At 36.8% G+C, this 23,718-nt stretch overlaps 1 protein-coding gene across 1 annotated transcript; it reads right to left on the bottom strand.

The window, feature by feature from the left end:
- Positions 1-1,136: 1,136 nt before the first annotated feature.
- Positions 1,137-3,034, bottom strand: LOC134649095 (uncharacterized). Its single transcript, XM_063503810.1, has 2 exons — positions 2,627-3,034; positions 1,137-2,169 (listed from the first exon to the last, which is right to left on the bottom strand). Exons 1-2 carry the CDS (start codon positions 2,743-2,745, stop codon positions 1,137-1,139), a joined length of 1,152 nt encoding a protein of 383 aa, XP_063359880.1. The 5' UTR covers positions 2,746-3,034.
- Positions 3,035-23,718: the final 20,684 nt, after the last annotated feature.

Here is a 23,718-nt window from a genome sequence, read left to right as displayed (position 1 = left end):
ATGTACAACGAATCGTTTATTTTTCAGAATATGTTTACAAATTGAAGAGAGATTAGGATTGAAGTTGAAATCAACTATATTTTCGGGTGTAGTAAAACTGAATCTGTATTTTTTCTTTTCCTTTATCAAATGGTTTCTTGCCAATCTTCAACGAATTGTTTTTATTAGCAGGTGTGTCTGCTTAATAAGTACAAAAATATTCATATTCTTCCTAATAAAATCAATGTAGTTAGTAGATGCACCCAGTTAGGGCCTTAGAACATAAATCGCAGCGCAGCTCAGGGAATAGTTTATATGTTACAATCTCGGTTTCGGGCTCGCCGGCCCACCGGGGTGGTCTCAACGTTGACAGTAACAATATTGCGATTCGTTGGTCTTTGATGTCACGCAGCCGGGTACAAAATGCATTTTTTCTACTCCCGTACTTTTATTTGTCATTTAAAAGGTCGTGCACACACCTTTAAAACCCTACCTTATAGTTGTCAAGACAAGTCTTTAGTCTATTCCCCAAAAAAGAATTTGTGCATACACGCAGTATCTTTTTAGCGATTTTACGATACCTACTTCATGTAATGACCACTTAAAAAATATTGAATGAAATACAGTGTTGCCAACTTTATTTTAAATGTCATCTCTGACAAATAAGTGAACCATAGATATGTTTTTTTATTTTATTTCAATCATTCATTCATTCTTTTCCCGCCCGTACCCTCCATTTTTGCTACTTCTTGGATTAAAAATATTTGTTAAATTTACAATTTTATTTCAAAGTAAGTGCTTGGTCGTAGAAAAAGTATTGTATGCAACGTTGTTTAAGAGAGGTCAAAAATACTCGTGGCGTCTTTATTAACAATTTTCGGCTTCGCCTCAAATTGTTACTCACGCCACTCGCCTTTTTTGACCCCTCTTAAACAACGGTTGCATAAAATACTACTTATATTCACATTTGGCGGAATATCTTTGGTAATTATCTGGGAAATGTTTCATTTCACCAAGGAAAATGCAAATGTTTACCGCGCAATTTTTAACCCTTTCCTTTTTTTTTTTTTTTTTTTGAAATTGAATTAGCATATTATAATTTATAACAGGTACTAATGAAACAATATTTACATAAAACCTAAAAATAACAACTAAAACTAAATATAAAATATCTCTCCAAAGCTGCCCGCTTCTGGAATGGAACCTAGAATGCTGGCGGCGTTGCCCCTTTGAACCGCCAGACTTAAACTTTGAGCCAAGAAGGAGCCCGCCCTGTGGTCGCCCGAGACACCTATTAGTCTGACCGACACTTCCTTTATTAACTGTTTGGTGTCGGTCGACCATGGGCCCAGCGTTTCAATGGCGAGCGCCGCAAAATCGTATCGGTCCGTTAGGAACGCATATTTGCGGCGCTTTAGTGTCTGGGCCTGGTCCGCGGCAGTCCCGGGCTTCCGAGCCGATCCCTCAACGTGGGACGGTGCTAGCGTATCGACGCAGGTAGCGTCCCACGCTAAAGGGCGGCCAAGGCTCCAGGGCACAAGAGTGCAGCCGTCAGGTCTCTTGCCGTCTGTGGCAGAGAGGCCTGACGGCTCCAGAGTTGCGGGTAGAGAGGCGGTGCAAAGGGCGCGGCGGATGAGGTCGTTTAATGTGGCGTGTCTATATAGTCGGCCTGCGCTCATTTGGCAATGTAAGCCGTGCCGTCCTAGAGCATCAACAGGTTGAGCGCATCGACTACAGGCGTGGGGCTCACATATTTTTAGGCCCAGGCGGAGGCAGACAGCGATGCGAAGGGTTGAAGGATCTAGAGTGGAGCCAAGGTTTCGCGATGGAAGCGCGTGCAGCCAATGTCCTGACTCCTTTTCGGAAACGGCTAATAGCCTCGCCCGTTCGTGGTTGTTATGGCAGTTTTGTAGTAGGAGTTGGTGTTGCGTTTTTATATTTATGATGTCCCATGTTGCTTGGCTAGATTTTTCCTCTGGTACCTGTTCGACGGGATGGTCTGCACTCCAAGCCGATTCAGCGTCCGCCAGGCACGACACCGACACATTAGTGGTTGAAGGGGTACGTAATATACCACCAATGAGGGTGAGCGTGCTATAGGCAGACGACAAAAAGGCCGGGAGAGCTAAACTGCCCGTCAAACGGATACCAAGACCGCCGTATTTGATCGGGAGGGTAGCTTGGATCCAACTGGGGGATGTGAAAGTTACGTTCAGAATTTTACTAACGGTGTCCTTTAAAATTTGGTCAATGTTTGCAGTAATTATGGGGAATTTCCAAAGTGGGGCGCAGCGAAGGATGTACAAAAATTTGGGCGAGAAAAGGCATAGTCGTAAGATGTAGAGGGCCATGTGTGGGTTGATTTCATAAAAAAGGTTCGAACACTTAAAGAATTTTTCTATTTTTGAATTTATGCATAACGGGATGGATTCGTCTAAAATGGGGGCTCCTAAAAGTGTGAGGGTTTCGCGGGATAATATGGAAATATTTGGTGTGAGCTGGTTAATCTCGTCGATAATAGAGGATCGGGCATTGGGCGGAATGGCTTCTGAAATGAACATTTCACACTTGTTAAAATTGATCGAAAGACCGATTTCTGAGAAGCGGTTAATTAAAGTTTTAAGGTCAGCCAACACAGATGACTTACTGCCACCGATGGTGCCGTCGTCTAAATACCAGAAATTTAGGTCTGATGTGAGCTGAGTGATGACGGGGTGGATGGCTAGGCTGAAAATTGCGGGCCCTAGTGGGTCTCCTTGCTGGCATCCTACACAAGAAAGTATTTCATTATTTTTATACATGAGCTTTGAAGTGGTCCCATAACATTGCCAAAGGTAGCTATAAATTTCTGGTAAATCATTTTCAATTTGGGTCAATAAGATGCCTCGGTCTATGGAATTAAAGGCGTTTTTAACATCAACTTTCACAAGAATTTCGAAATTTTGGCTGTCTAAAAAAGAGCGAGTCGCATGTACTGCCGCTTCACATCCTCCTTTAAGTCCAAAGCCCAGCTGGGAAGGTTTAAATTTGCTTGTTAGACGGGAATGAAATTCACGGCAACAAATTTTTTCCTTAGTAAATAATAATATATTGTTTATTGCCCGGACCCAATTTAATGAATTTTGTTAACGTTATAATACCTAAGGACAGAAATGTTAACCGGTGGTATCATGAGGCATGTGAGTGAATAAATTGCAACTCACAATAACAGGAACTTTATGCAAAATGTGAGACATGGTGTAGTCATTAGTTTTCGCGCTAAGCATTGGGCAATAAAATAACGCTTAGCTGTCAAACGCTTAGCTTAATAAACAGTTTTTCATATCCAACAAATATTTTTATGCGAGTTACACTTACACGACTTCATAAAAAAGTTAGATATATAACCTGCTATGATTATCTGTCATATTTGTTAACATTATTTGCTATTTCTATTGAACTCTACTTTACTTCTATTCTATCGTTAATTATATCAAGCAAATGCAAGCGCCGTGCAAACTGCGGGCCCAACAACGGCGCACGTAGCCATGTCTGATAATTGATTATTCCGATACATTACACAAATATGGCTCCGGCAATGTTTGTAAATTCCTGGCCCGTTAATAATGCCGGTCTGTTGCGGGCGAGGGCTGGGGGTTCCATAAATATTGTTATAATTATTAAGGTTCGCAAGATAAAGCTGCGGAATGATAGAAAACTTGACTGCATGAAGCTGATTTGTGTTAATCTTATACTATAAACTAAAATAAATAACCGCGCAAAATATTTACCAACCGTCTGCGATAAGTGGTAAATACAATACGATTACGATTCAACGGAGCCACGTTTTGTCGCCTAAATAGTGTTTAGTTTTTAAGTTTATATAATGCATAATATATGATTGTCTGTATGGTATTTGTAAATAATATGGGCCTTGTTGCTTGATTTAAATTTCTAAATAAAAAAATGTATTAATAATATGTTGCGAATTAACTGCGGCTTCTGGACAATTTTCAGCTCTGAACGTTAGACAATTTCCCCACAAAGACTTGTAATTTGAGCTCAACAAGGTGTGAAGAAAGCTATATCTATCGGCGTAGATATCACTGATTAATAAAGTGAAGGCATATGTGTAGATACGAGTCAGGGTGTGGCGCTCTCTCCGGCCCTAAATGGAGAGAAAAGTTTGCGCTGACCGCCCGCTGACCTTTCGCACCTCGACGTATGATGGGGCCGCGGGGTGGTTTGACGTGGTGTGTTTAAACGGCTGTATAATGTGACGTACGATACAATATGTGCCTGGATGTTTTTTTTAACATAAATATCCGAAAATGAGACAGCGTACGCGTAGCGAAGTGTCTTGTAAATCTTGAAATACGTTACGATTTGCCATGCATTTCGCGGTGCGCCAATGTCTATACCATTAATATCATTATGGCTGGTCTTTAAATCAAACTTCCGCAAATACAAAATACGTTACTAGTTAATTATGTTTATGGTTTTAATAAATAAAAAAGTATAAACTAAATAAATAAATAAAACTTACTCACCTATCTTAGGTCCCTTTACTAGTTGTGTGAGTTTTTTTGAGTTATTTTTAAATTATATTTGTGCAAGCTCACATTATGTTACAAGTGTTACAACTTGTTCGAAGACTCACTCCGATGTGCCACAGCGCTCTTTTCAACAAATTTTATAGGTTGCTATACGCTCCTCAAATTAAAGCTAATCTCTCCAACCTCTGTTATTATCACGTCAAAGTTAACACTTACCTAAATAAATACCATTCAAAATCTCTTTATAAAAAATACTTTCTAATATAGAGTCAATTTTTTGCGACTTCCTGCACTACAGGCATCTAGCAGCTATGGCATAACTGTTAACTTTTTACAAATCCAGTTCCCCACACCGACTGCTATCTCCTATATTGTATTCTGATAGAATAATAAAACAACTTAACGGTATACAAATGGCCGAAACGTGCGGTGTTAAAAAAATAATCGACAAGTTTTATAAACGTCACGATTGTGTTATAAACATGTTTTACGATACAAATAAATCGGAATTAGTCGGTCGTAAACCGATAGTTTGACAAACTGTTGGGTTTATGTTGATTTCAATGAATTCTAAATGTAATTGTATCTTTAACGAAATACACGTGTGTATAAAAACTCGGCAGTAGGTTTGTTAGGGCAACTCTTTTACTTTGTGACTTTGGGTTGAATAAATTACTTGCACATTTAATTCTCTATCTCTTCACATGTGAGCCATTTATAATATTAAAACGGAACTGCAGTTGCCAAATGAAAAAAATTAAACTTATATCAAGGCATACCATTTTTTATTTGGTAAGTACCTAACTGCTTGTTTAAGTAGGTAGATGCTATCATGATACAAAATCATTTAACTTGTGTATTCTCGCCAATATGAATTTAAAATTTTCTAATGCTTAATTACTTATGACATAAAAAGTAATTACTTTTTAGAAGAATTAATTCTTGCCATATAGAGTTCGGTACTGAAATGTTTTATACAAGTGGACAAAGAAGGTCCTTTATCCCCACACCACCGATAGAACACCGCGGAGACGCGGAAGAAATATAACGTGTATTTATTAATCAATCCCCTTTTATTATAGGATGTAATATTATCATCTCGATTCCTAAATCGAAAGGAGAGCGGATCCATTGGAGCGTCATATAAATGTCGTATAAAACCCATGATAATAACCGAGGCAACAAAATTAAAAGCCGGTTAGATTGTATGAAAAATATGAACCGGGATTTGATCTTTGGTAGAAATATGATGCGTCAGCGGTGTCTGCAGACGCACGTTAGTGCGTTTACAAATTAAAATACCCATTTTATAATAGATACCGAATACTCGTAATTAAGAGTTTGTTTTCCCCTAAAATATTGAGATTTTGTGGGTGCAATTTTAAGATTAAATTATAATGAATAATTTATGGTGTGGATAGTTTTTATTTATTTATTGAATAAGCAAAACAAATAACAGTATGTTCATATTCCGGGACCAATTGTGGATAGGTACTTAAATAAATAAGAAGACTTTTATTCATCGGCGTTTGACAACATGTATGCATTGTATTTCTTAGTTACCTTTCTATTATTATGTGTCAAAGGCGCCACCACTCATATCGGTGTCTGGATCAAACACAGTCTAACAATCGATGGAGAGACATCGGATTCCGTTGGGCAACGCCAAGAACAATAGTCCAGAAAGGTTGCTCCGTAATATGAGTTCAAACATATGGCATACGAGCACGAATGAGCAGAGCCGTCTAGAGATCAGATCAAAAATATGTCTACAATTACTGACTTTAATCCATTGTGATAAAGTTGAAGTGTTACATATTAGCAATTGTACATACAATATTCTGCTGTAGTGATATACAGGTCATCGCAGCGGGCGATATATTATGCGCTTTCGAATGAGTTCGCAAAGGCGTCATAAGTGTGTTCGATATGAGAATTTTATAACTATGTTTATGTTAACTAGGGCTTGCAAATATTCGAAATTTTCAGATATTCGAATATTCGACTTTTTCTGACGACGTATTCGAATATTCGAATAATTATTCGAATATTATAAAAAATAAGAAAAGGAACGAGAAATCGGTTTATTATCGTTTTATTCAAAAGCTTTTTTCACATATTGCTAAAACGAAGGATATTTGGCAGAAATCCACTTAATTGACTAGATTTTATCATCCTACTATTTATAAGATGCCCACATTTCTAAAAACAAGTAAAACGCCAAAATTAGACGTATTTAATATTTCTAGATAAAACTTATTATAAATGCGTCTTTGTGTGAAATAATATAACTTTAACCATCCAAACACCTAGGAATGTAAGATATTTTTTTTTAGTAGGTACCTAATTATTTTCCGATTTAAATTAACTTGTAATCACTCAGAGGCCTGTAAAAAGGCCTTTAATTTCATTGTATTTTGAATCTTTATTGACTTTGTTTGTTTTGGCAAGTTATTATTCCTAATGGTCGGCTAATTATATAATATTGGAATATTTAAGGGAAAAAGTTAGTTGAGTACTGGGTGGATTATTCGTCAGCTAAAGGTGCATGGTATGGTAGATTACCAAGTTGGGCAGGTTTGGTATGATTAAATTTGAGAATTGCGATAAGTGGCAAGGTTTAGACTTCAAAAATTCGCTTAACGTACGCTTATACTGAATAAACAGAATGACCCTTTAACTTAAAACTTACGCACCGTAAAAATAACATACTTTTTGATTTCGTCTTCTTTTAAATTGAGTTAGGTTTCACTGTATTCACGAAGTCTATCGAGAGGAATACAGTAAAAATATTATTTCCTTCGTATTTGGGTACCTACCCTTCCTCATTCACTGTAAATATCCGTAAAACACACAGAAACTGTAACTATACAGCGGATGACATAGATTTTTTTATAGTAATAAAAAATATTCGAATATTCGAAACCTGAGCGGCCGAATATTCGAATATCAAAACAGGTCGAATATTCGACAAATTCGAATATTCGAATATTCGAATTGCAAGCCCTAATGTTAACATAATGTCTAAATGATTTCCATTCATATGTCGCATACTTATTTGTTTTTTTAGGGTTCCGTACCCAAAGGGTAAAAACTATTACTAAGACTCCGCTGTCCGTCCGTCCGTCCGTCCGTCTGTCACCAGGCTGTCTCACGAACCGCGCGTGATAGCTAGACACTTGAAATTTTCACAGATGATGTATTTCTGTTGGCGCTATAACAACAAATACTAAAAACAGAATAAAATAAAGATTTAAGTGGGGCTCCCTTACAACAAACGTAATTTTTGACCGAAGTTAAGCAACGTCGGGCGGGGTCAGTACTTGGATGGGTGACCGTTTTTTTTGCTTGTTTTGCTCTATTGTTTGTTGATGGTGCGGAACCTTCCATGCGCGAGTCCGACTCGCACTTGGCCGGTTTTTATTTTTCATGAAGTTACACTTTTGCTATGAGTAAATATTCATTAATATCATGTAAATATCGCATCATAAGAATCAGCGTCATCTTATAAGCCATGTAGGATGTAGGTTTTCCAAACTACTTGAATTAGGTATTTAATTATTAAACTACGTTGATCGTATCTGTGATATCGGATAAATGATATGTACTTGTGGTAATTTGTGAACGGACTTTGAAGCGGGCCCTTGAAATGTTCCAATTAATAAAGCAACAATGAAGAAAGTATCGAAGAAATCTTGAAACATAACTATATATGTATGTATAACGTAAGTTGTATCTTGTATCATTAGTTATTCGATTAATTTTGATTTAGGCCACTCGGTCAGGCAAGCGGTGTAAATTATTCAATCTATCGCTCTTTACATGATCGCCCCTGACTTACGCGGCACGCGATATTTTAACCCATTCATGGCCACGAACCGCCGAGCGTACACAATACGCCAGGCCACCATACAAATCGTTTTTAGCTAAAACGCATGACTCAGCTTATGGGTCTCGAGCCTGGCGCGAACGGTAAATAAATCGCCGCTTATGAAGCCGGCCAGTTGGACAGCATTATGCAACATTTTTACTAACCACCGATTTTCTGTGCCTATCAAAAAAGAAACTAATTATTGCAGTTTGTAGGAGTGAATATTTTTACTTTCTACAAGCGTTTAATGTCTGACCAAGCTAAGTTGGTAGCAAATTTTATAGCCCAGCCAGGGATGGGATGAATCACATCTTGAACTCTAGTGACAAATACCACATGAAAGATAATACCGCCGCCGCCGTTCGGATGCATTCCTTGTTTATTGTCCAAGTGTGTCCGATAAGCTTACACCTGGTCGGTCATTATCTTTGTTTTGGTAAACGCCATTATATTAGTAACAATAGAGAACTTAAAATGTATCTAGTACTTACTTTCTAATCTGCCGTAGAAACCACGATGTTTGAAAAAACTTGTAAATATTTGTCACAAACTATTTGTTATACAATACATATTAGTTAGTGGTGACTGTTTCAACCGCCTTGTTCTATATTGAAACGAAAAAAAATTAACTTTAACATCATTGTTAGTAGGTAATTGCCTAAGATACAATACAACGATCACCAAATATTATGACATAAAAGTACAGTGGGAAAAATCCTCGTTGCCTTACCCCTCATACAAAACAAAATATTAGTATACTACGGCTTGGTTCCTACAAATTGTTGCTTACCATCATCCAAACAGTAATCAGTTGTAAAATGGTACAATATCAAACAGCTTCAACATGAAATAAGCTTTAAAACCAGCCAATAAAGTTTATTTTAGCCTGCTACGGAAACATTCGCAGTTTTTACAAGTAGCGCCAGGCCACGGTGACCCATACCTTGAGCCCTGTCAATAACTTCTGAAATATATATATTTTTTGTATTTTTTCAATATAGATTTTTCTGTTTGCTTGCATCGCATTATGTATCTAGAATTTCAGTATATTTACTATATTGCACTGATAGTAAACCAAACTTGAATATTCGAGACCCTGTTTTCATTAAAAAAAACGTGTTTATAATTTTTATCCTAATATGCCTTATAGAAATGTTTGTTAGCTTATATGTTACTTACGTTATTACATCAAATTACGTTTCGTTTAAGTTTAAATCAGAATTTATTCAGGACTCACATGTGAGTCACTGGCCCTGCGGAACTGTTTGAGCATGACCCATACGCTGAGTCGCTGGCCCTGAATGGGTTAAACTAGTCGTCTGGTGCCATTACCATTGCCAACCAAGTCCAACTCTCTAGACAACCAGTGTACACTGCAACCTTAAGGTCTGTGACAAGTAATCGTGGTCGGACTACGAACTTAAACTGGTCTCTCGGAGCGATCTAATCACCAGCGCACTAAAGGCATCTGGAACAACACCCCAGCTTGTTTTCGTACTTTATCAAACATTATCTAATTGTACGTGTTTCAAATACAACCTCAGTTATAACCAAATAAGGTTCACGTGTAGGGTTTTTGGTATTTAGCATACCTATTTAATTCGTTTTTAAAGTTACGGGTAGTTTGAAATAAGACCTAGCATACCTACTTAATAAGTTTTTAAAGTTAAGGGTAGTTTGAAATTGAAGACTGTTATTGGTTGGGTATAAAAAGAAAGAGACTTGGCGGACAGCTCTCTTGGTTGTTGAGTCCTGCTAGCGAACGGTTGTCATAAGACGAGATTATTGTGAATTGGAATAAGACAAGAAAATAAATGGATAAATATCTTCAAGGTGTTGTTATTTTTACACTTCAGAAGTGTGCAGAACGTAAGTACACGCCTACTGCTATTACTTATTGATTTAGTGAGATAACTGATAACATGACCCTTATTCTGAGCTTGGAGATAATTAATTAACTATACGAAATTCTAATGGATTACGTAAGAAATATGGTACTGGTAACATTTTTATTTAATTTAAATGAGTACCTGCATCATTTATTAATAATATTATGATGATTATGATTATAGGCTATCTAATTGCATATCAGTTAAACTTAGGTTAGTTTGACCCATAAATGTAATTAAATGGACATAATATCAATGTGTAATCATAAGAATATATGCGTCAGTTTGTCGAGAATTCAAAGTATTTAACCACCATGCCACCGACAGCTAGGCATAATAATGTTCAGTTAACAAAATCAAGTACACGTGTTCTTCTTAATAAATAGATACGTGACTGTAGTTATTAACTTCTTTGCTACTTACTTACCCACACACATGTGGGAATTAGGCAGAATATGTCAACACGTGGGTCTTGATATGTGTTGGTTGGAGTATTCAAGGGTACCTTAATTTTCATTATTTCTTCACTACGGCGCATAGTTTCAGAGATAAATTGATATTTATGATTTATAACCAGGTCTCGCAATTTAATTGAAGATTTTGAGTTTTGATTTTGATCCTTAATGTTAAAATTTGTGGAATATAAGTAGATGGCTTACTATGCAAACGGGGCATTGAATTTTCAGTCTTTTTTTTTGCTACGACGCATAGATTAAACATTATTTTGTCATATAATTCCTTTATAGTTTATAAGGTATTATGATATAGTATATAGGTATATGTAACACCGGATACTTTTACGTTTCATGCCGAGTTGTTGGAGAATATGGCTGACGATGACTCATGATGATCAACGGCGCTTGCGAACACCAGAAGCCTCGGTCTTCGCGAAAGGGAATGTAGCTGGAATAACAGCGGCAGTGAAAAAGGAATCCAGACCGAAGCAGAGTCCTGTTGTGAAAGTCAGGAGTAACCCCGCTTCGACAGCCTTAGCGAGAGGCACGCGCCACTGGACATCAGGTCATGTACACCTACTTTTACTATTATATTATGAATGAATTGATATGGTAATGTGTGTTAGATACCGTGAATTGCTTGACTTCATCTCGTTCATAGACATCTAGCACATATAACATAAGTATAAGATGAATATATTGCCAGAGGATAAGTTGAGAAAAATTAATTTGATGAACCGATAGAAACTATTACTTGTGTACCAATTATGAGAAATTTTTGCCTAAATATGTCAATGCGATATAATAACGCGTATATATCTTATCTTACGAAATAATAGATACGATCTATGAGTAGTTCTCAGCCGGTCAGGCCTTTGACCAACTTTTGTGATTTCTATTTGAACTGCAAGGAAGCTCCACATCTATAATGCCATCTGATTATAAACAAAATTGGACAATAATTAGCTCATTAATGGCACATTTTCTGTGAATTGATTGATTTGTTGCTTTGTTTATTTATTGGTCGAGTATCGAGTAGGTATCGAGTATCGAGTATCGAGTATCGAGTATCTAGTATCGAGTATCTAGTATCGAGTATCTAGTATCTAGTATTGATAGTCATTTGGTTTATTGAATTATAGTCATTTGGTTTATTGAATTATAGTCATTTGGTTTATTGAATTATAGAGTCATTTGGTTTATTGAATTATAGAGTCATTTGGTTTATTGAATTATAGAGTCATTTGGTTTATTGAATTATAGAGTCATTTGGTTTATTGAATTATAGAGTCATTTGGTTTATTGAATTATAGAGTCATTTGGTTTATTGAATTATAGAGTCATTTGGTTTATTGAATTATAGAGTCATTTGGTTTATTGAATTATAGTCATTTGGTTTATTGAATTATAGAGTCATTTGGTTTATTGAATTATAGTCATTTGGTTTATTGAATTATAGAGTCATATGGTTTATTGAATTATAGAGTCATTTGGTTTATTGAATTATAGAGTCATTTGGTTTATTGAATTATAGAGTCATTTGGTTTATTGAATTATAGTCATTTGGGTTATTGAATTATAGAGTCGTTTGGTTTATTGAATTATAGTCGTTTGGTTTATTGAATTAGAGTCGTTTGGTTTATTGAATTAGAGTCGTTTGGTTTATTGAATTAGAGTCGTTTGGTTTATTGAATTATAGAGTCGTTTGGTTTATTGAATTATAGAGTCGTTTGGTTTATTGAATGATCGAGTCGTTTGGTTTATTGAATGATCGAGTCGTTTGGTTTATTGAATGATCGAGTCGTTTGGTTTATTGAATGATCGAGTCGTTTGGTTTATTGAATGATCGAGTCGTTTGGTTTATTGAATGATCGAGTCGTTTGGTTTATTGAATGATCGAGTCGTTTGGTTTATTGAATGATCGAGTCGTTTGGTTTATTGAATGATCGAGTCGTTTGGTTTATTGAATGATCGAGTCGTTTGGTTTATTGAATGATCGAGTCGTTTGGTTTATTGAATGATCGAGTCATTGGTTGATTGAATTATAGTCATAATTTATAGTCATTGGGCTTGAATTATAGTCATTGGGCTTGAATTATAGTTATTGGGCTTGAATTATAGTCATTGGTTGATTGAATTATAGAGTCATTGGTTGATTGAATTGTAGAGTCATTGGTTGATTGAATTGTAGAATCATTGGTTGATTGAATTGTAGAATCGTTGGTTGATTGAATTTTAGAATCGTTGAATTATTGAATTGTAGAATCGTTGAATTATTGAATTGTAGAATCGTTGAATTATTGAATTGTAGAATCGTTGAATTATTGAATTGTAGAATATCGTTGAATTATTGAATTGTAGAATCGTTGAATTATTGAATTGTAGAATCGTTGAATTATTGAATTGTAGAATCGTTGAATTATTGAATTGTAGAATCGTTGAATTATTGAATTGTAGAATCGTTGAATTAATGAATTGTAGAATCGTTGAATTATTGAATTGTAGAATCGTTGAATTATTGAATTGAAGAATCGTTGAATTATTGAATTGTAGAATCGTTGAATTATTGAATTGTAGAATCGTTGAATTATTGAATTATTGAATCATTGAATTATTGAATCATATTTTTAATTCATAGGTTACTGCAGTTAATGTTGCAGCATTACATTGAAATTATTTAAATATGATGATTTTAATATAAGCGATAATGAAGAGTGCATGGTTGAACCTGTAGAACTCACCACAATTAAACCGAGATCGAGGAGGATTGATGGCCTCTTATTGGTTATATTATTATGTTTAAATATTATGTTTAAATTAAGACTTGATAAAAATAGATGTACAATAATAAACATTATCTCATTACTAGATAAGCTGATATATTAAATAATGCATGAACTATAAAAAACTCGTCAAATAATAGTAGATTACCATTGAGGCAGTTTTTAAAAGAGATAATTTAATAATAAGAGATATTAATTTCAACTGGGAGGTTATTAAAGACACGTATTGCGGTAAAGAATTCACTTTTATACTTTTACTTATTGCCGAACTTGAAATTTGATAATTATATTTATACTAGTGCGCAAATCGTAATTAAAAGATTTATTCTTAATATTTTATGTTTACAAAAAGGCGAAGCTCCAGTATGTAGATCTCAATTAACGCAAGTATTTCCTTGAAGAAATCTCTGAGTGGATATTGGTGATACATATTGCGTGGGCAGTTTTCTTACAACCTAAACATAATTACAACGTCGTCGTAATCACCCCAGTAGTTAAATGATACCATATTTCAGTTACAAAATATGCGATTCCATGGTATACATTTTTGATTGTATTCTAGAACAAGTCGGAAGGTACGGATAGGTAAAACATCAGGTTTTTGCAGTTCTATCGTTTGTCTGTCATGTAACATTTGAAACGTATAATTTATTTAATTCAACGTGTAGAGAAAATATTACTGGTCCTTTTTCTGCGGAAACACGCCTATTTAGGTGCTATGTTTATTCCCGAACTGCGGGATTTGGTATGCTATAAAGACGTTTAGTGAATTAATATACTGTTCAAGTCTTTCATAAAACAATATGCATATTATAAAAAAATCTAATAGTCTGAAAATCCCAACGCGTCTTGCAATTGATGGACTAAGTACTTTGTCAGCTTGGATAAATCCTAACAAGCTAGAATATACGACCTTCTCTGAAAACATTGGGAGGGGAGCTATTAGGTATAGGTTTTTAGTACCAGATGATTAATGCATTGATAATGGGAACATAATAGGTCAAGTTGTACACAATAATTACTTAATTATCGCTGTTATTCATCATAGTAATATTTTATAAATTATAGTCAGGGTTAAAGTTACTGAAAGGTTCTCGGGAAATATTCCTGTCTCAAGAGTGAGGTTTATAATTGAAGATTTCTTGACATGATAATGGAAAATGATGTTGAAGCCACGAGAATTTGATTTGATTCGTGTGCTGACACAGCTAAGTACTACCATTTTAGAAAAGATTTGAACTGGTTCATATTATATATGGCAGGAAGATTGATAGTGCTTCAGTCACGAGAATTGAATTGGTTCGTGTACTCTGTTGTTTCAGTCACGAGAATTGAATTGGTTCGTGTACTATCTACCTGCAGATAGAGATGATCATTACTCATGAAAATCGAATAATAAATGGCAATTAATGATCTGTTACCCTGAATTACTAGTCAAGGTGTACACTGTTGTGATTATTAACCCAATGTTGGATATTTTTAGCAAGTTGAGCGCCGCACCTCTACCGGCGTCCCCCGCCTCGCGCCGCCTGAGTCCGATGCGAGCCGTCTCCAGCAGGAGCCCGCCTCGCGCCGCCAGAGTCCGGTGCGAGTCCGGTGCGAGCCGTCTCCAGCAGGAGCCCGCCTCGCGCCGCCAGAGTCCGGTGCGAGCCGTCTCCAGCAGGATGTCTCCGGCAGAAGAGTAACAATTTTAACCCTTCGTATGCTTTAGTCAAAATTTGCCACTGAATTAATAACCTTGAAACTGTAAATTCTAGTCCAAATTGTGTGGCAGGCATACGAAAGGTTATTTAGATGATGTTTTTGAGATTTTGACTTGCTGATGCCTGATTGAAACAGTTTCGTATCCTATGCGATTAGTGTATCCACTGTTAAGTAGTATACGTAGTCTGTCGGCCAAGTGTAGGGTTTCCACCTGGCACGTGTATGAGGACATACACGGAGTCAGGATGGACGAGTGTAGGGTTTTTGGTATTTAGCATACCTATTTAATTCGTTTTTAAAGTTACGGGTAGTTTGAAATAAGACCTAGCATACCTACTTAATAAGTTTTTAAAGTTAAGGGTAGTTTGAAATTGAAGACTGTTATTGGTTGGGTATAAAAAGAAAGAGACTTGGCGGACAGCTCTCTTGGTTGTTGAGTCCTGCTAGCGAACGGTTGTCATAAGACGAGATTATTGTGAATTGGAATAAGACAAGAAAATAAATGGATAAATATCTTCAAGGTGTTGTTATTTTTACACACGATTCAATGTCATGAAATAGGAATAAATTAACAGGTGTGAGTAACCAATACTCGCTTTTTGTTGCATAAATTAATCGTTATAATTAAATCTCATTGTAAAGTTCACTTGCGCGCCCTTGTGACCAAAACGCGTGTCTGATAATAAGTCAAATAAATAATGTTATTATTTGTTTAATTGATTTCCAGAATGAGTTTAAGGTAGCATTGACAAATCGGTCAGGTCGATTAAAAGTAAATATTACTCGTGCTGTGGAGGTTTGCTATAAATAACTTAATATTGTGTTGTTAAGTAAGAATAATAAATACATATGTAAGTATATAGTTATTTTTACACGCCAGTGATGATTAATTATAATCATACAGTCGCCATCAAATATATCGAAGCACCTTGGGCGCTCCTATTTAATTATTTGATGCCGCCCGTACAGCCTGTCTAGTAAATATCCTTCCTTCTTCAAATCAACACGATACATCTTTACGATTGAAGTGGCTCATTCACACGAAATTACAAAAGCAAAATAAGCTACTGCTTGATCTTCAATACGAAATAGTATTGGTTGTTCCAAATATGACCTAGAATTCTAGATGACATTCCAATGTGGCCTACCCTAACTAAAATCCCTTCAGTCCAGTTGTAGCATAATATGTGACGTTATCTATGAAAAGGGACCTTATTGTCGATGGCGGTTACGCCATTATTAACGATGCTCCGAGATAAATACAATGCCTCGCTACGCTGTGCGGTGTAAGCGCCATCGACAATAAGGTCCCTTTTCATAGATAATGCCCCATATGAGCGTACAAATAAATCTTGTAGATTTTTACCAGTCCTATCTCTGACCCAATAAGATAGCGTCCCGCAAACAGCTTATCTGTCTCGTGCCATATCTCTATCCTATTCTTGCACATGACACCTTTATGTGTGGGAGCGGGATGCATGCAAGAAATGCAATAAAGCAATTGACACGTGATAAAGCCTGTATCCGTTGCATTATGTTTACTTATTGTGTTGTTTCTTTTCAGGTAAGACGGACACAAACATTGTGTGAGGATTTGGGAACATACTCGAAGTAATAGTAATACCTAAGTAAGAAAATATACTTAATGTAGGAAATGCTTTATTAAGGTATTTGTTAAAATTTCATTTTCGATATAAGCTTTTACACGTATTCTTTCAACAGACAACTCATCGAGACAATGTTTATAAAACCCAGACACGTGTTGGTTGCGTTGCTTTCACAGAGTTCCTATGGCAACCTTCTGTGTCCACCATCAGATTGGTTAGATGGTACCATAATAGTCCATTTCGCAGAGACATTGACAACCATATAATTGGACCATATGGAGGGACAGCAATATAATTGGGTACTTTCCTCTAATTAAAATAAATTATTTCACACCGTGCACGAAATAAAGCACCAGACAATTCTTAGAAAAACATAGACAGAAATTATTTTTAAACACAATTTCTATTTAATAAATCAGATAGAAATATAAAAAGTAGGCGAGTTGACCGTGACGTCACTACACACATTTTCATATAAATTCCATATTGGCAAATCGTTTTGACAGTTCTAAAAAAGAAACTGCTTTGACTAGTAGGAAAGTACCCAATTATGCGCGTGCAATAGAGACAGCAACAGGCGGGACAACGAAAATCTAACGTGGAAAGTGTCTGCTATATTAAAGAAAAAAAGTCTTGTCTCTTCATGTTGCGCTCTTGTAAACTAGGTAAGTTAAATCAAAACTAACGACCAAAAGCAAGAAATAACCATTAAACAGGTTAGGTTAGGTTAGGTTAGTATTATTTACATATAAATGCGCCAGAAAGCTATAAAACCTCGTGTTTAGCGTCTCCTATATCATTTCCCAGATATTTATGCGACATAATTGCCGGAGCTGTAAATCGCAATTACAATGGCTCCTAAACAGCGAGCAATGAGGTGGAAAAGCTGATAGAGCTGAAACTCCATACTCGAGTATTTAACTGATATAACCGTCGTTCACTAAACGGAGGCGATTTTCCGCCTCAAACAAACCAATATAATTTGCCTAGTGCGCAAAACGTTCAAGCGGATAAACAAGACCAAGTGCGGGTAGTTCGAAAAACTCGCGCGGTGAGAAGATGCTGATGTCAACTTAAGCCAGTCTTCTCCGAGACCACGGGGACAACGCCGTCCTCGAAACGTCGGAGGTAAATCTTAAAACTTAGATACGCGATTAAGTCCCGTTGTACAATTTAACAATATAATTTTGTTTTCGAAGTTCGTGACTTTAAACATTTACACAATATACCTCCCTACGGCAAACCACAAAAAAATAAGTAAGTACTTATCCACAAAGATAAATAGGTACCTATGGCAAAGTAAAGTGTACAGTCAGTTGCAGCGAAAGGGTACCCCTGCATACAAACTTCCATGCAGGGGTGGTACCTTTTCTCTGCAGCTGACTGTACCTAAATTTAGTAAGCAACTTAAACCCCGATATGACCCCGGTCGTCCGTTTGGTTTGTGTCTACTATAGTATGACGACCGGTCTGGCCTAGTGGGTAGTGAACCTGCTTGTGAAGCCGATGGTCCTAGGTTCGAATCCCGGTAAGGGCATTTATTTGTGTGATGAGCACAGATATTTGTTCCTGAGTCATAGGTGTTTTATTTGTATATAAGTATGTATTTATCTATATCAGTATGTATATCGTCGCCTATAGTACCTAAAAGCTTTGCTTAGGCAGTTTGGGGACTTTGGGGCTGATCTGTGTAAGATGTCCCCTGATATTTATTTATTTATTTATACTGGTCGACCTGAAGCGACTGCTCGTGTCGGCACAGCAACAGGAAGAGCAGTCCAGTCTATTTTGAATAGTTTACGACGTCGCCATTCATGGCTAATAAAGACGCACGCGCACCATTGTGGCGACGGAGGGTGGATGCCCTCGTGTCTGGAAATTGTGTCGGGTTTACATTTTCATTGATCCTGAGGATCTTAGTTACGGAATAACTTTGCTGATGGTTTAAAGTTTATCGCAATGAACTAAGGGAACATCGAAGGAGCTAGGGATTTAATTCCCATTCTACCATCTGACTTTTAGACGCACGGCCGGTTTCCATCCTTACTTGGTAGATATTCCACCAATTCGCACGAAGCGCTTTTCTTCCTCTTTTCTTATGCGCACTGCCAAGGAATGGAATTGCCGGCGTCTATATTTCCGAGCACATATAACCCGGCAACCTTCAAATCAAGGGTGAACAGGCACCTTCTGGGCAGGCTCGCTCCATCGTAGGCCACGTCTTCGCCTCGGCTAGTCTGTGGCCATGAGTAAGCCCATTAATTATAAAAAAATGTTTGCCTACAGATGTAGTGCATAATTATGTTCCGTCGTATTTTCGTGTAATCACGTGTCTTGCTATTTCAGTCAGTCTCGGTACAAAAAGTACTGAGGTTGACTGAAGTAGCATGACAAATACGAACGTTTCCGAGGAAATACGATGGGAAACAATTATGCACTACCTCTGTAACTCCATCCAGAAACGTAGGGTATTCTAGTGTGTCCGCAGGTTTCCTAATATGAAAAAAATATTGAATTTAAATTACTCTGCGTGCATTTCGCTCACAACAATATAGTACGAGCGAGACAAATCACTCAAAGTCAAGTCGATCAGAGAAAAATGCAAATCAATATTTCTTCACCTGCCTCTCCATCGCCCGAATGTGCAAGAGCGAAAGAGAAGCAGATAACGAAATTTCGATTTTCCTTTTTTGCAATATGCTCTCAGATTTAAAAATTCGAATGCTAGTCCAGTTTCACGCCGGCGTCGTAAGTAAAGTGCACTCGATTGAAATGACCCAAATATACGTAAACGGTACAATTTGATGAGATCACGGAGGAAACGGCTGAATTGTCCCAGTCAACGAATATACGCTACAACTGTTATTTACTGCTATACCGTATTTTGAATTATCTATTGTCCTTACTGGAATGGAACGGACTAGTCTTGAGTTTTTTGCTAGCAATGAGGTGATCCGCGAGAGAGCCGAGGCTGACAATGACAACAATAGAAATATAAATATCTTTTTTCTACTCGTCGACTGTAATTCTTGAATTAAGATTTCGTATACCAAACTGCAATTGGGTACTTTTAATGTATGGGCTCCCCACTCAACTATAATATTCATTACGATACGGTTTAGTCAACTATAATGAAATTGACCAATCACAGCTCGCCGCCGTCAAGAGGATGAAACAAAACTATAGCTCAAATTAATTATTTATTTTTGGTTGTATAGTAGAAATAATTGCTTTATAAGTCAGAAACGCGCATGTGACATTTCTGGCAAATAATAGTATTTTATACAATAGTGATATAATCAAGCATTTCAATCTCGTACCTTACTTATAGGCAACTCAGCAAGCTTCGTTGCCTAAACACGGTACTCGACTGAAAAGCTCTCCATTATATAAAATACTATATATAATTGTATAAAATACTATTATTTGCCAGAAATGTGGTACATAAATTAGGTGATAACATGAATTTTATATCGAACATCACATCAATCAAAATTCAAAACAATCATCGGTCAAATCAAATCGATCGAAATTCAATCATCGAAACTAAAAAGCTCTAAAATATTAACTACCAATCAGTGTGAGTTATAATTGTAATAAGTAAACATGTTAAAATAATGAATAGGTAGGTAATTTTTAAGTTTCATACAAAATACTCAACTGCCAAATAAGCTATATTTTTCCTGAATGACAACATCGAATATCAGGTACTTAAACTTTTTTCATTCGACCGACCCATACAGAAAAGTTTATATGATATTAGTCTATTACATTACAACTGCATAATATCAAGTCAACATTAAATCAAGTAAGTAACTATACATTTTTTAAGTTCAAATAGACATTGGTTATTACGCCATATTACAAAATAACCGCATAGCAACTCCAGACCTTATCGAATAACCGAGAGTTTACACTAATAGTCCAACTGCGATGTTTACATTGGCCAACAAACACGGTGCCCTACGTAAACAAGTGTAAACACGGCATCCATCACTACGATAATCACATTTCGCTTATCTGCTCACACCGTACAAAAGAGCGCTTCCTTATGAAATGTGTTGTGTCTTATATCCTTTTAGAACTGAGTGGGCGTTTGTATTCTCCTCACTACAAATAACGCAGGAACGTTTGTTAATAGTAACTAGTATTATAACTGTTATTTTGAGATCTGAATCTACCGCGAAAATCGAAATTTCGTTATCTGACCTCTATCGTTCGTACATATATGCAAGACTGACAGAGAGGCAGATAAGGCAATTTCGATTTTCGCGACAGACCTTCAGCTACAGCTACACTGCATGCAGAGCGCTACCGAGAGGACGACTTCCTATACCTACCTATTGAACAAAAACAAGCAAGTTTGCCATATTATTACTGAATCGCGATTAGAAAGGGATTGAGATAGCTGTCAATCCATATTGATTTTGACGTAAGTGTATGGAAATCTGTTATTTCTAATCCCTTTCTGATCGCGGCATGATAATACGTATATGGAAGTTTAAAGTAAATGTATGTGGTCAAAAGGGTCTATTGTTTCCCAAAAAGTTTTAAGTAACCTAACCTAACCTATATATAGGATAACCTTACGAAAATCCTGAAAAGTTTTCAGTTTCAGTTTTATGACTAATGATAATATGACAAACAATACATTAGGTACGACTTAAAGCTGAGGGTGTTCCAGCTTCGATCGCGCCACTACGTGCACTTGAACTCTTTTGTGGTGCGCGTGCCGTGACCGCTGCAGGGGACCATCGAGTGCGTGTGTCGTGTTTCGGAGGTTCCGGGGCAAACTGCCGAATCCGACACAAGAGCAGCCGATGCAACGGAGCCACGCTTTAGTTTATGTATGTATATTACGACTTAAAACTTTATGGGAAACAAATGGATTCCGGTCAATAATCGTTGGCTCAAACTCTAGATTGTATTACTTCTGCTTCTTCTCAAATCTCGACTCGCCAACGCTCGCGCTAGCAATGATAATACCTCTATGTTTACATGCTGAAGTGAGAATTAAGTGTGACTGATCTCACGCCAATGATCTGGTACATTTTGCACGAGTTCTCGGTCTGATGAAATGTGTTTGCTTTCCTCCTTGTTTATTATTGTTACGCGCGGTCTTGATACAATTGAGTGGTAGTGGCAATGTGGCACTGTGGTATCTTAATGGAAATACTTTGATCTATTACGTTCTCACTATTTTCCTATGGAATTTTGAGAGTTGCTGTTACTGGTAATATTGCCCAAATTACAATTTCTCCAATTAATATAGAATAGAATAGAATAGAATAGAAAATGCTTTATTTAAAAACGCTTAATTTAAACCTTAACACCTTTGTCCTAATTGTCCTATAACATAAAAACTTTCCCTACGTAATTTGATTTGATTTGTGTACCTAATAGTAACTACATATTTACACCTACTAACATCAGTTTTTCTCTGCGATGAAAAATGAGGAAAAAAGGACAAATGACTTACATATAACCAAGGGGCAAGGGCTGATAGGCGATTGTCACGAGCACAATTCCCATGACGTCCATCGACGACAGTTAACCATTCGTGAACCTTATTACGAGGTCTTAAGGTCTTCAAATGGATAGTTTGGCATGTCTTCTTCTGTATGGAATTGGCGTTTTGGCACGCGTTTTGACAATTCTTTGGCCACGGTTGGCCACCTCTCAACGCTCTGATTTATTTAAACAGAGTGTTACTTGTAGGTATTTCATTGTTTTGTACTAATTGAAAGTTTGTTTTAGGAATTGGGTTACGTTTGTACCTATTCATTTGAAAGAGACTAATATGAGGAAGCCTATATATAGTGTAATTGATACATTATTTTTTCAATTTATTATCCTACATATTATTACGTTTAAATACGTCGACAGCTCTAATACATACGAGTATATCTTCTCATCCTCTAACCTATAATTGATGATGACGATGATTCATCAATAATACATTATGAACTTATGACTAAGACTAATATTTAAAAATTATTATTAAGACTGTCACGTTTATATGGTGTATTTGACTACGTCCTACCCGAAATACGTTATGTTCTATTTTCTGTTGAAAATATTTAAATAACTTTATATGAACTGACATTACAGTTATATTGTATGCTCGTATGCGAGGTACCTATGTCATTTGCTTGACACCGGCGATGGTGCTCGATCCATCATGTATGACGTTGACGCGATGTAAGCGCAGACAGGCCCATGCCCCACATGGTGCATCATGGCGTCCCGTTGTGTGTGGTGTGTTGGCATTCGTTGCACCGACTTCTAACCTCTAAATACACAGTTAAGTGTGATTGCTATGTGAAAAGGTATAACTTTTATCGAGGGATCACAGTATGGCGTTTTTCAAAAAGGAGTGCACGGTTTCAAGGGCCGGCAACCCGTACATTACACCTTTGGGTTTGCAGGCATCTATAAGCTCAGTGACGACTTAAATCAGGCGAGCCGTATGGTTGTTTGCCTCCAATGCCGTATAAAAAAACCAGAATGCGATAGTTTTGCTTTCAATCAAAAACATTTATACATTGGTGAAAGGGTAGTTAAACAAATTGCGCAGCAACGACTCTGGATCATACATAACAGATTTCATCTGCTATAATTTTAGACACTCTTTACGACCCATAAAGTCCACAATAGAAACCGCCGAGCCGACAGCTGTTAGTTTCAGGAACTGGAGCTGCGGGATGAGTTATCTTTTGCCAGTGGGCCAACACAACTGTCTGTCAAGTAGGAAACGCGGCGCGAGTGGACATCCTTAAATTCTTTGAATAGTCTAATTAAGAAAGAAGTTGGTAGTTTTCGTCGTCCGTAGTTTGTGTCGCACCGCCCTTTCAGTTATCTGCATAGCAAAATTAGGCTATGGGTACATATATGT

Source organism: Cydia amplana, chromosome 6 (genome assembly GCF_948474715.1).
Source record: "Cydia amplana chromosome 6, ilCydAmpl1.1, whole genome shotgun sequence".
In the NCBI taxonomy this organism is placed as follows: Eukaryota; Metazoa; Arthropoda; class Insecta; order Lepidoptera; family Tortricidae; genus Cydia; species Cydia amplana.
This window is presented reverse-complemented; position numbering and strand designations above follow the sequence as displayed.